The sequence below is a fragment of the Sphaerodactylus townsendi genome, linkage group LG07, assembly GCF_021028975.2.
Source record: "Sphaerodactylus townsendi isolate TG3544 linkage group LG07, MPM_Stown_v2.3, whole genome shotgun sequence".
In the NCBI taxonomy this organism is placed as follows: Eukaryota; Metazoa; Chordata; class Lepidosauria; order Squamata; family Sphaerodactylidae; genus Sphaerodactylus; species Sphaerodactylus townsendi.
The window spans coordinates 10,020,018-10,032,508 of record NC_059431.1 but is presented as its reverse complement, the minus strand read 5'-3'; the positions used below and the strand labels follow the sequence as shown (position 1 = coordinate 10,032,508).

Sequence of the window (12,491 nt, the reverse complement as noted above, 5' to 3'; positions counted from 1 at the left end):
CAGAGTAGCTTGTGCACTCACACACGCCAGCTGGGTGACCTTGGGTTAGTCACTCTCAGCCCCACCTACCTCACAGGGTGTTTGTTGTGAGGGGGGGGGGGAAGGGAAAGGAGATTGTCAGCCCCTTTGAGTCTCCTTACAAAAGATTCTGAGATTTCTGAGCAGCGAAGATCAAGTGGGGGTGGGCAGGCAAAGCACCTTTACTTGCAGTCTTGTCCCAGGTGGGACTCTTCTTCTTGAATGACCTCTCTGTGGCTGCTGACTGCAGATTTTCCCAGCAGGCAGAGGTTTGCTGGTACCTGTGTTTTGGGTCCAAAACAGAATCCAACCAAAAAAAAAGGTTTCCATTTCGTTGCTGAGAAAAGCACGATTCTGGTTCATGTTGTAAAAGTTCAGAAACTGAGAAGTGTGGGGTCACCCCCCCCCCCTTTTTAATTTTTTTAGTACAGGTCTGTAACTTTTGGGTACATTTTATTCTGCTTTTGCTCTACGTGTGAACAAAAGACAAAGATATTGTGGGCCTGGATTTTGACCACTGAAAATCTTACTCAGCCAGTGATTTCCACAGGCATTGCCTGTTTACTTTGAAACATTTCTAGGAGCCTTTCGGGTTAGGAACTTGGGTTCTTTCCTCCCTTCCAGCGTGGCGTAGTGGTTAAGAGCGGGTGGATTCTAATCTGGAGAACCGGGTATGATTCCCCATTCCTCCCCCTGAGTGGCGGAGGCTTATCTGGTGACCTGGATTTGTTCCCGCGCTCCTACATTCCTTCTAGGTGACCTTGGGCTGGTCACAGTTTTTCTCTGAACTCTCTCAGCCCCACCTACCTGTCAAGGTGTCTGTTGATCTGAGATTGCAAATGCCTTAACAGACCCTTTGATCTGAGATTGCAAATGCCTTGACAGACCAGGTGATCGGGAGCAGAAGCAGCAGAAGACCATTGGTTTCGCATCCTGCAGGTGATCTCCCAAAGGCACCTGGTGGGCCACTGCGAGTAGCAGAGAGCTGGACTAGATGGACTCTGGTCTGATCCAGCAGGCTCTTTCTTATGTTCTTATGTTGTGGGGAGAGGAAGGGAAAGGAGCTTGTAAGCCACCTTGAGTCTCCTTACAGGAGAGAAAGGTGGGGTATAAATCCAAAGTCGTCGTTGTCTCCATCTCCTCCTCCTCCTCCTCCTCCTCCTCCTCCCTGCATTCAGCAGCCAGTATCATGTTTTGTCTGTGTGTTTTGAACTAATGTGGAATCACAAAGTAATACCCAGCTCCAGTTATAGTGTCTGATATGAATCTGTGCTGTATTTTTGCTGAACAGGATTCCGTGTTAAAACGATCCGGGTTTTTACCTGCAGGTTCCTCAGATCAGCTCCTGTGCCCTGACTGCTGGAAGGCGTCCCTCAAAGCCTTGGGCTGCTCCCGCAAGGCACCCAAAAAAGATGGTAGGGAAGAGGCGGCCACGGAAAGAGCAGCATTGTCCACTTCCGCAGAGACGCTTCTCTCGACGGAACAGGTGAGTTCTGATCTGTCCACGCTGTTGTAGTGTGGCCATCTTGAGAATCAGTCCGTTTTGGTTCTTGCTGACATTCCGCCTTCCAGATCCTAGCGCAGTGATGGCGAACCTTTGGCACTCCAGATGTTATGGACTACAATTCCTATCAGCCCCTGCCAGCATGGTCAATTGGCTATGCTGGCAGGGGCTGATGGGAATTGCAGTCCATAACATCTGGAGTGCCAAAGGTTTGCCACCACTGTCCTAGCATGTCCCAGAGGATGGCCAATAGCGGCTTTGGAAATTGTGGGCCTCAAAGATGTGCCATTCCCAAGTTCTGGTGTTGTAGTTAATTGCAGGTGCACTCTAATCTGGAGGAACCGGGTTTGATTCCCCGCTCTGCCGCTTGAGCTGTGGAGCCTTATCTGGTGAACCAGAGTAGCTTGTGCACCCCAACACACACCAGCTGGGTGACCTTGGGCTAGTCACAGTTCTTCGGAGCTCTCTCAGCCCCACCTATTTCACAGGGTGTTTGTTGTGGGCCGAGGGGGGGGGGAGGGAAAGGAGATTGTCAGCCCCTTGGAGTCTCCTTACAGGAGAGAAAGGGGGGATATAAACCTAAACTCTTCTTTTCTGTTCTTCTCCTCCTCTTCTCCCCACAGGTTGTGGAGACTGTGGAGTGGCTCTCCAAGTTCTTCCTCAGGCTGCGCTTGTCTTCCCGAGATTTCCAGACCTTTGGCTTGTTTTCGAAGTGGGCCCCCTACATCGCCCAAGTGAAGCGCTTCATGGAGTATCTCGTCAACCGGCTCGTCGACTCCGAAGCCGCCAGCTTGGCGCAGGAGCCGGTGGGCAGTGGCGACATCCTGGCAGGTAAAATGGCACCTGGTGCCGGTCTCGGCAGTAGGGAATGTGTCTTGTGTGCAGAGGCTATGCAGGTTCTCTCCCCAGTACCTTCACTTAGAAAGACCTCAGGCAGAAGGGTTCAGGCAGAAGGGTTGGCAACTTGGAGAACTGCTGTGATGTGGGGCTGGACAGACAAACATGAGACAAAACAGCTTCATAAAACAATCAAAGCACTCCTGACAGATGACCATCCGGCCGCTGTTTAAACACCTCCGAAGAAGAAGAAGAGTTGGATTTATATCCCCCCTTTCTCTCCTATAGAAGACTCAAAGGGGCTGACAAACTCCTGTCCCTTCTCCCCTCATCTCCCCTCATCCCTCCCATCCCTTTATTTTTACCTCCTTGTGCATTGGTGTGAGACGGGTTTTGTTTTTCAGCTCTGCAGTCGCTGCATTCGGTCGTCACCCAGCTCTTTGCGCCTTGGATTCAGGTGCTGCAGCAGGAAGATGCGAGGTACGGGAAATGTTTGAGCTTTCCGTGGCGAGTCTGTTGCGGACCGTTTGTTCACCCGCTTTGCTTTGTTTTAAAAAATTCCGTGCCGTCTTTTTGGAGAACCTGCTTCTGGCTTTTTGTAAGTAACGAGGACATAAATTAAAACACGACGGGCCCGAGAACCTTTGCGGTTAATGAATGGTTTTTACAAGCCGGCCAGACTCAGCAGCTTAAAAAAAATTTCTGTAAAGCAAATCGATTGCACATCGATTCTCTGGGTAAGAGGAAATGTTTTGGCCTGGGTGCTTGAAAGAGAAGAAGAAGAAGAGTTTGGATTTTGAATTCCCCAGATAAGCCTCCACAGCTCAGGCGGCAGAGCTGGGAATCAAACCCGGTTCCTCCAGATTAGATACACGAGCTCTTAACCTCCTACGCCACTGCTGCTCCTAGGGTAGGGTAGGGTAGGCACCAAGAATGCCTCAGAGGGCAGGGTGCCCCCACCCCAAAAGCCCAATCTGGTTCCTACCTGCCCTACCTTTGCAGAAGGTTGGGGGGGATGACGTACAGAGACTGGGGCTTGTGAGGAATCATAGAGCTGGAAGGGGCCAGGCAGGCCCTCTAGTCCAACCTGCTGCTCCCTACAGCATCAACCTAAAGCATCCCTAACAAATAGTCGTCCAGCCGCTGCCTGAACACTGCCAGTTAGGGGATCTCACGACCTCTCTAGGCAGCCAATTCCACTGCTGAACTACTCTCACTGTAATTTATTTTCCTAATATCCAAACGTTATCTTTCTGTCCATAATTTAAACCCGTCGTTGCGAGTGCTAACCTCTGCTGCCAACAGGAACAGCTCCCTGCCCTCCTCCAAGAGACAGCCTTTTGAATACAAGAAAGCAATCACATCCCGTTTCTCCCACCCCCAGTCTCCTCCACGCCAAACGTCAACGTGGTGTAGTGGTTAAGAGCAGGTGGATTCTAATCTGGAGAACCAGGTTTGAATCCCCACTCCTCCACCTGAGTGTCTGAGGCTTATCTGGTGAATCAGATGTGTTTCCGCACTCCTAGATTCCTGCTGGGTGACCTTGGGCTAGTCACAGTTCTCTCAGGACTCTCTCAGCCCCACCTCCCTCACAAGGTGTCTGTTGTGGGGAGAGGAAGGGAAAGGAATTTGTAAGCCGCCTTGAGTCTCCTTACAGGAGGGAAAGGTGGGGTATAAATCCAAACTCCTCCTCCTCCTCCTCCTCCTTTTTTTTTCTTCTGGTAACGATTGAGCAGACAGGGCACCTCACTAGGTGAATTTGATTTGCCTGATTTCTAACTTCAGTCCTCTCCAGGCCATGAGTGTTCCCTATTTACCTCACTTCTACGTTGTCTAGATCCATCCCATCATTTTATTTACTTTTATTTATTTATTTATTTACATTTATTTACTCTCAGAACTCTCTCAGCCCCGCCTCTCTCACAAGGTGTCTGCTGTGGGGAGAGGAAGGGAAAGGAGCTTGTAAGCTACCTTGAGTCTCCTTACAGGAGAGAAAGGTGGGGCATAAATCCAAACTCCTCCTCTTCACCTCGTCCTCCTCCTTCTTCAAGTCCCTTAGCTTTTCCTTGTAGGGCTAGCTTTCCAAATTTTATACCTGTACTGGGGCAGAAGCCAGCAGAATTGTCAGAACAGAATTGAATTTGTGTACAAAAAAAGATCAGAATGCGGAACTGCAAGAGCAAAAGTCATAAGAACATAAGAACAAGCCCGCTGGATCAGACCAGAGCCCATCTAGTCCAGCTCTCTGCTACTCACAGTGGCCCACCAGGTGCCTTTGGCCCCATTTTGAAAAAAAGGCATTTTTGTCAGCTACTCTGAGGCCTTGCGCATCTGGAGAAATTCCTGAACAGACAGTTCTGAGCCGGAAGGACAAATGGCCTAACTCCTCGTGAGGTGGATTTAGGTGCTCTTATTAGTTTGCCCCTCAGACACCAGTGGGGCCCAGGAAAGCCTGTGGAAAGGGGCTCTGCGCTTAAATCTTTTCCTTTTCTTTTTTGTCTTTTTACCTTCAGCAAGCAGCCCTGCTATCCGTGGCTGGAGAGTGACGCTCCTGCCGCTTCCCAGATGGTGCGGTTATTTGCAGACAGCATTGGAGTTCTACACGAAAGCTTTAAAGGTTGGAAAGTCCCCAATTTAGCAGCCATAAATATCTGGTCCCTGAGGCCTGGACTATTAATATTTCCCCGGAACAGCTATCTGGAAGGCACCTGCATGGCAGGTGGTCGGACTAGTTGGCCCTTGTGTTCTCTTCCAACTCTGTGATCCTATAATTCCCTGATTCTATGATTGTATTTATTTCTTTTGCATTTGCACTAAGGCTGCTTCCGCACATGCAGAATAATTCCCTTTTTCCCCCCAGTATAAATCTTTATTAGTTTCAAAATTTCAAAATTCAAAAAAACCCATAACTCACATATTTTTCATTTCATCCATATTCTAATGTAACAGATATTAACGTATTTTGCTTCCTCATTGTTACAATCTTAAACTTGAGTCTCAAATTAATTCCCAATTTTGTATAACCATCCTTCTTCTTTCTTGACTTCATTCCAAGCTTAAAGACAAATTTCTATTATACGTATATACACTTTAACTTTGACATAAACTTGGAACTACGTCATCATTTTTCTCTTTCGATGCACTTTGCAGCTGGGTGGAATAGCAACATCCACTTGCAAACGGTTGTGAAAGTGGACTAAAAGTGCATTATTCTGCATGGGCGGAAGAGACCTAAGTTTTGCTCCGAGTGATTTTTGAATTCCTTGGTCGGGGGCGGGGGGGTGGGCAGGGGCGGGATAAGAGGTTCTCCCCAGCCCAGACAGTGTGACCATTTCCGGCAAAAATCAATTTCTTTCTCATAGGCTCATTCCGCGCATGCAGAATAATGCTCTTTCAAACTGCTTTCAGTGCTCTTTGAAGCTGTGCGGAATGGCAAAATCCATTTGCAAACAGTTGTGAAAGTGGTTTGAAAGCGCATTATTTTGCGTGTGCGGAAGGGGCCATAGTCCCCCTTCAGCCTGTGCTGCTCTGTGCTTGCCTGGAAAGTTTTCTACCTATGCAAGTGCAGAAGAACTGAGTCTGCCGCTATTGGGTAGAGGAAGCCAAAGATTCCTCTATCCTTATTACTAAATTCAGTCTGGTACCCTCTTCCCCTGTCGGCTTTTTCCTACCTGCACCAGTGAAGTAGGCCAGGAAAGAAATTGTGAGATGTTCTCCATCGCTTTGGAAAAATTGTTAAGATTTGAGACCCCCGTTAACTGTTTGTTTGAAAAGAGAACAAGAATAAAAATATTTCTTGCTCAGTTCGCAATATTGCAATATTTGGAGCGGGACTATTCTAAAAGGAGTCCCCAGAAGGTATGAAAAGAAAACTGTCCCAGGTTAAAGCATTTGTAGTTAAAGTATTATACAAACATATTAATATTCAAGCAATCTTTTTGCTCGAATATTTTTGGAGAGACAGTGGGATATAAATGGAAATAAACAAATAAGATGAATATTTTTCGGGGGATCTGTGATGAGATGAAAAGCGAATTAACTTATTTAAGATGAATATTTTTGGGGGGGGGGGGCGGATCTGTAATGAAATGTAACCAAACTATATTAATTATTTAAGTAAATTAGAACTCCAGTAGGAAGCCAATTTCATTTAAAGACATGTATGTAGGAAATGTTGCTTTCTTCTCTTTTGCTTCCTTCTTTTTCTTATTGTTTGTATTCTTATTTTTTCCTTTTTCTCTGATTTTGTTCTTGTTTAATCATTTATAACTGTAAACTTGATTTTAAAGTTTTTTTTTAATTGTTCTAGAGCAGGGTTCTTCAAACTACGGCCCTCCAGATGTTCATGGGCTACAATTCCCATCAGCCCCTGCCAGCATGGCCAAGTGGTAGGGCTGATGGGAATTGTAGTCTAGGAACATCTGGAGGGCCATAGTTTGAAGACCCCTGCTCTAGAGATAAGACGGCACTTTTAGGCTTTTCAGATGGTGCGAACTCTGGAGTCCTCCAGCACTACCTAATTCAGTTAGGATTTTTGCGGGGTCTGGAGCTGCATTCCTTTCTTTCTTTCTCACCTGTCCTTTCCTTGTTGATCTAGATAAGCTGCTGCCTGGCCATCAGGGGACGCTTTGGCTCCACCTGATGCACTATTGCCAAACCTGCACGGCCCCGAAAATGCCCGAGCACATTCTCTACACGCTGCACACCGAGTTTGCGCGCCTTCCTTGGAAGGAAATGCACCCCGACCAACAACTTATGGAAGAGTTTTTTAAAGTAAGAGGCAGGTGTTGATATGCAAGGCTGTGAAATTCAGAGCGAGAAAATGGAAGAGGGGGAGTTTGGCTGTCCGTATGGTTCCTGGTTCCCTTTGGGGCACCACTCAAAGGCCCCTTCCGCACATGCAGAATAATGCGTTTTCAGTCCACTTTCCCCAATTGTTTGCAAGTGGATTTGGCTATTCTGCACAGTAAAATCCAGCTGCAAAGTGCATTGAAAGTGCATTATTCTGCATGTGCGGAAGGAGCCAAAGTTAACTTCTAAATCTTAGACAGCCCTATTATGTCTGTCTGAGAAACTGCCGCTTCTCTCATGGGGAGGGGCTCTGGCTCAGTGGAAGAGCCTCTGCTTAGCTAGCAGGAAATCTCAAGTTCAACTGGGGGAATCTTCAGTTAAAAGGCGGTGAGTGCTGTTCAAGACCTCTCTGTGAGACGCTGGAGAGGTGCTGCCAGTCTGAGTAGACAATACTGACCTTGATGGACCAAGGCTTGATCCAGCTGGCTTGTTCTTATGTTCTTAAGGGCCTGATTCAGCACCAAGGAGAGCTACTGCCAGTCTGAGTAGACAATACTGACCTTGATGGACCAAGGGTCTGATTCAGGACCAAGGACAGCTTCTCCCAATCTGAGTAGACAATAGTGACCTTCATGGACCAAGGGTCTGATTCAGCACCAAGGAGAGCTACTGCCAGTCTGAGTAGACAATACTGACCTTGATGGACCAAGGGTCTGATTCAGGACCAAGGACAGCTTCTCCCAATCTGAGTAGACAATAGTGACCTTCATGGACCAAGGGTCTGATTCAGCACCAAGGAGAGCTACTGCCCGTCTGAGTAGACAATACTGACCTTGATGGACCAAGGGTCTGATTCAGGACCAAGGAGAGCTTTTGCCAGTCTAAGTAGACAATCCTGCCCTTGATGGACCAGGGGTTTGATTCAGGACCAAGGAGAGCTTTTGCCAGTCTGAGTAGACCATAGGTGTCAAACTCGCGGCCCTCCAGATGTTATGGACTACAGTTCCCATCATACCCTGCCAGCATGATGCTGGCAGGGGATGGTCATCCTGTATCTGAAGGAAACGGGACCTTCCTGTGGAAATGGAACAATAGTGACCTTCATGGACCAAGGGTCTGATTCAGGACCAAGGAGAGCTACTGCCAGTCTGAGTAGACAATCCTGCCCTTGATGGGCCAGGGGTTTGATTCAGTAGAGGACAGATTCAGGTGTCCTCTTAGGATCTCAGAACTCTACCGAGGGAGGTTTTTTAGTGATCTCACCTGTGCATCATGAGTGCAAGGAAAAGCATTTTCCTTAGAGACCCCTTTCCCCATTTATTTAATTTATTTAAGCTATTTTTATACTTCCATGTATACCCCAGGCAGCTTACAAAAATTGGTGGAAGGTGCCGTCGAGACGTACAGTGACTTACCGTGACTTATTATGACTTACCGCCACTTGCTTACCGTCACTTGCGGTGACCCTGTAGGGTTTTCAAGGCAAGAGACCTTCAGAGGTGGTTTGCCATTTCCTGCCTCTTCATAGCAACCCTGTACCTCCTCGATGGCCTCACATCCAAATACTAGTCAGGGCCAGCCCTGCTTAGCTTCCGAAATCTAATGAGGTCAGACTAGCCTGGCCCATCCAGGTCAAGGCATGAAAACAAAATTAAAATCTGTGAAACAAACAAACATCAGGGCTCCAGGGTAGGAGGTTGTCATCTCCAGGCTGGGAAATTCCTGGGGATTTATTTATTTGTCATGAAAGATTGTCATGCCCTTATATAAAGCAGGTAGTGCATGACCAGCGCTTGGAATGCACATGTCCAGTTCTGGTCGCCGCATCTCAAAAAGGATATTGAGGAGATAGAAAAAGTGCAGAGAAGGGCAACAAGGATGATTGAGGGACTGGAGCACCTTCCCTATGAGGAGAGGCTGCAGAGTTTGGGACTCTTTAGTTTGGAGAGGAGACAGCTGAGGGGGGATATGATTGAAGTCTATAAAATTATGCATGGGGTAGAAAATGTTGACAGAGAGAAATTTTTCTCTCTTTCTCACAATACTAGAACCAGGGGCATCCATTGAAAATGCTTGGGGGGAAGAATTGCAGGACTAATAAAAGGAAACACTTCTTCATAGCGTGTGATTGGTGTTTGGAATATGCTGCCACAGGAGGTGGTGATGGCCACTAACCTGGATAGCTTTAAAAGGGGCTTGGACAGATTTATGGAGGAGAAGTTGATTTATGGCTACCAATCTTGATCCTCTTTGATCTGAGATTGCAAATGCCTTAACAGACCAGGTGATTGGGAGCAGTAGCAGCAGAAGGCCCTTGCTTTCTCCTCCTGCACGTGAGCTCCCAAAGGCACCTGGTGGGCCCCTGCGAGTAGCAGAGATCTGGACTAGATGGACTCTGGTCTGATTCAGCTGGCTTGTTCTTATGTTCTTATTTATTTATTTATTATTTAAATTTATCAAGACAACCCCATCCCGAGGCTCTGGAAGTGATGCACAACAATAATAAAATGCGACATACAATGTGTAACAAAGGGTCACAATACTGTGCGACCATATTTACTAAAAATCCATTAAAAACCATTAAAAACCATTTAAAACAGCGGTCAAAACAATAATAACGGCGTCCCATAACCCAATTCATTAAAACCTCCCCAGAAGGAGAGGAGCTTGACTGAACTCCCTCCCTAAAGGATAACCAATATATATACAAGAATGGAATTGGAAAAAATAAGGGAGCAAAGGAGCAGAGCAAAGGAGGGCAAAGGAGGAGATTGGGAGATGCACCTCACTGAGGTATGATGTCATAAAGTCCACTCTCTGGAGCCATTTTCTCCAGGGGTATAAATCCAAACTCCTCCTCCTCCTCCTACTTCAAATTGAGGACCGTGGCTTACTTGATTCAGTTGATCGTCTCATGTTGTCTGTTCCTCATTTCCTGCCACCTTCAACTTGAAGGAGGATTCAAGACCCTGTCCCTCTTGACTTGAATCCAAGTCACCGGTAATTTCCAGGTCCCACCTGGAGTCTGGCAACCCTACACCATGTGCCTCAGCAAGAACAAGGGCTAAGCTTCCCTCGTTCCGTAAACGATCCCAGTTTCGCAGCTGAATTGCGCCGCTGAACGTTTTCTCGGCTCTTCTAGGTGGAAAGAGGCAGCCCGAAAAGCTGTTTCCTCTTCCTGGGCTCCGTCTTGTGCGAAGTCAACTGGGTGAGCGTCCTCTCGAACGCCTGGCATGCCCACCCGCCTCCGGAGACTCACAGTATGATCGTGTGCCTGCTGTACATGGTGGTCCTGCTGGCAAAGGAGCAGCAGCTGGTAACCAAAGAGGTATCCTCCCCCAAAAGGAGAGGGATTCCACGCTTCCTTTTTTCTCAGTGGGCATTGCTGGTGTCCTTTAGGCTTGGCAATCGATTTTTTAAAAACTTTTCCTAAAAGCAGCAGTGGCGTAGTAGTTAAGAGCAGGTGCATTCTAATCTGGAGGAACCGGGTTTGATTCCCCGCTCTGCCGCCTGAGTTGTGGAGGCTTATCTGGGGAATTCAGATTAGCCAGTGCACTCCCACACACGCCAGCTGGGTGACCTTGGGCTAGTCACAGCTTCTCAGAGCTCTCTCGGCCCCATCTACCTCACAGGGTGTTTGTTGTGAGGGGGGAAGGGCAAAGGGGGGGAGATTATGTAAGCCCGCTTGGAGTCTCCTGCCCAGGAGGAGAGGGGGATATAAATCAAGCTCTCCTCCTCCTCCTCTTCTTCTCCTTCTCCTTCTTCTCCTTCTCCTTCTTCTCCTTCTTCTCCTTCTCCTTCCTCTCCTTCCTCTTCTTCCTCTCCTTCCTCTTCTTCCTCTTCCTCTTCCTCTTCCTCTTCTTCCTCTTCCTCTTCTTCTTCCTCTCTGCCGCTTGATCTGTGGAGGCTTATCTGGTGAACCAAATTAGCTTGTGCATTCCCAACACGTGCCAGCTGGGTGACCCTGGGCTAGTCACAGTTCTTTGGAGCTCTCTCAGCCCCACCTACCTCACAGGGTGTTTGTTGTGAGGGTGGAAGGACAAGGAGATTACAAGCCCCTTTGAGTCTCCTGCAGGAGAGAAAGGGGGATATAAATCTAAACTCCTCCTCCTCCTCCTCCTTCTTCCTCTTCTTCTTCTCCTTCTTCTCCTTCTCCTTCTCCTTCTCCTTCTCCTCTCCTCCTCCTTCTCCCTCTTCTTCTTCTCCTTCTCCTCTCCTCCTTCTCCTCCTCCTCCTTCTTCCTCTATGCCGCTTGATCTGTGGAGGCTTATCTGGTGAACCAGATTAGCTTGTGCATTCCCAACACGTGCCAGCTGGGTGACCCTGGGCTAGCCACAGTTCTTTGGAGCTCTCTCAGCCCCGCACCCACCCTTACCCACCTCACAGGGTGTTTGTTTTTGTTTGGAACCCTCAGGAGTCCCCACTGCTCAATCTCCTGGGCCAGACCAGCTCCCTGCCCTGGCATTTTGTCGGCATCTTGTCCTATCAAAGCATTGTCGGCTACTTGAACAGCCACTACCCACCGACCATCATCTTAGCCAAGGAACCCGCAGCTGAGCTCATCGTCAAGCTCCTGAAGGTCGCTGCCGGCTTTGGCGCCTCTTCCGACAGCCTCGTGCACCTTGTAAGTTCAAGTCTGCATCCTTGTGGTTGTGTGTGCGTGTGTTAAGTGCTGCCAAGTCCCTTCCAACTCACGACAGTGCTGTGAATCGCCAACACCCTAATGTCCTATCATTACCAGCCCAGTTAAGGAGCCAGTGTGGTGTAGTGGTTGAGAACAGGGGGAGTCTAATCTGCAGAACTGGGTTTGATTCCCCGCTCCTCCACCTGAGTGGCTGAGGCTTATCTGGGGAACCAGATTGGCTTGTGCAACACATGCCACCTGGGTGACCTTGGGCTAGTCACAGTTCTCTCTGGACTCTCTCAGCCCCACATACCTCACAAGGTGTCTGTTGTGGGGAGAGGAAGGGAAAGGAGCTTGTAAGCTTTTGCCCAGCAGAGATTCTGTTTGGCCATTGGAGATTTGATTGGCTGCGCATCTTTTTAAGAATCTCGCTTTGGCAGCAGCTGCTGTCACAACCCGAGGATCCTCTCTGTGTGACTGAAGGTAAACTGTGGCCGCCATTTTGTGACTGGCTCTGCCTCCTGAAACATCCATTTTAGTGGCCGTGCGTTCCGTAGTGTTTCAGAATTCCAGAGGTGCCTGCATTCTCCAAGAGTTTGGGGACCCCTACTCTAGCCATTACACTAGGCTTTGTGCCAGTTATATATGCACATATATGCTGTCAAGTTGCAGCCAACTGATATCAATTTTCAGTGAGGGGTTTCCAAGGCAAGGGCT

The 12,491-nt window shown here is 48.2% G+C and overlaps 1 protein-coding gene across 1 annotated transcript in view; it reads left to right on the top strand.

The window, feature by feature from the left end:
• The window catches only part of EPG5 (ectopic P-granules 5 autophagy tethering factor), an 82,567-nt gene that overhangs the window by 55,023 nt on the left and 15,053 nt on the right, over positions 1 to 12,491 (top strand). Inside the window, 7 exon segments of the mRNA XM_048504315.1 lie at positions 1,347 to 1,504; positions 2,146 to 2,353; positions 2,764 to 2,839; positions 4,873 to 4,976; positions 6,957 to 7,132; positions 10,293 to 10,478; positions 11,565 to 11,774. Of these exon segments, the coding sequence (XP_048360272.1) occupies positions 1,347 to 1,504; positions 2,146 to 2,353; positions 2,764 to 2,839; positions 4,873 to 4,976; positions 6,957 to 7,132; positions 10,293 to 10,478; positions 11,565 to 11,774 (1,118 nt within the window).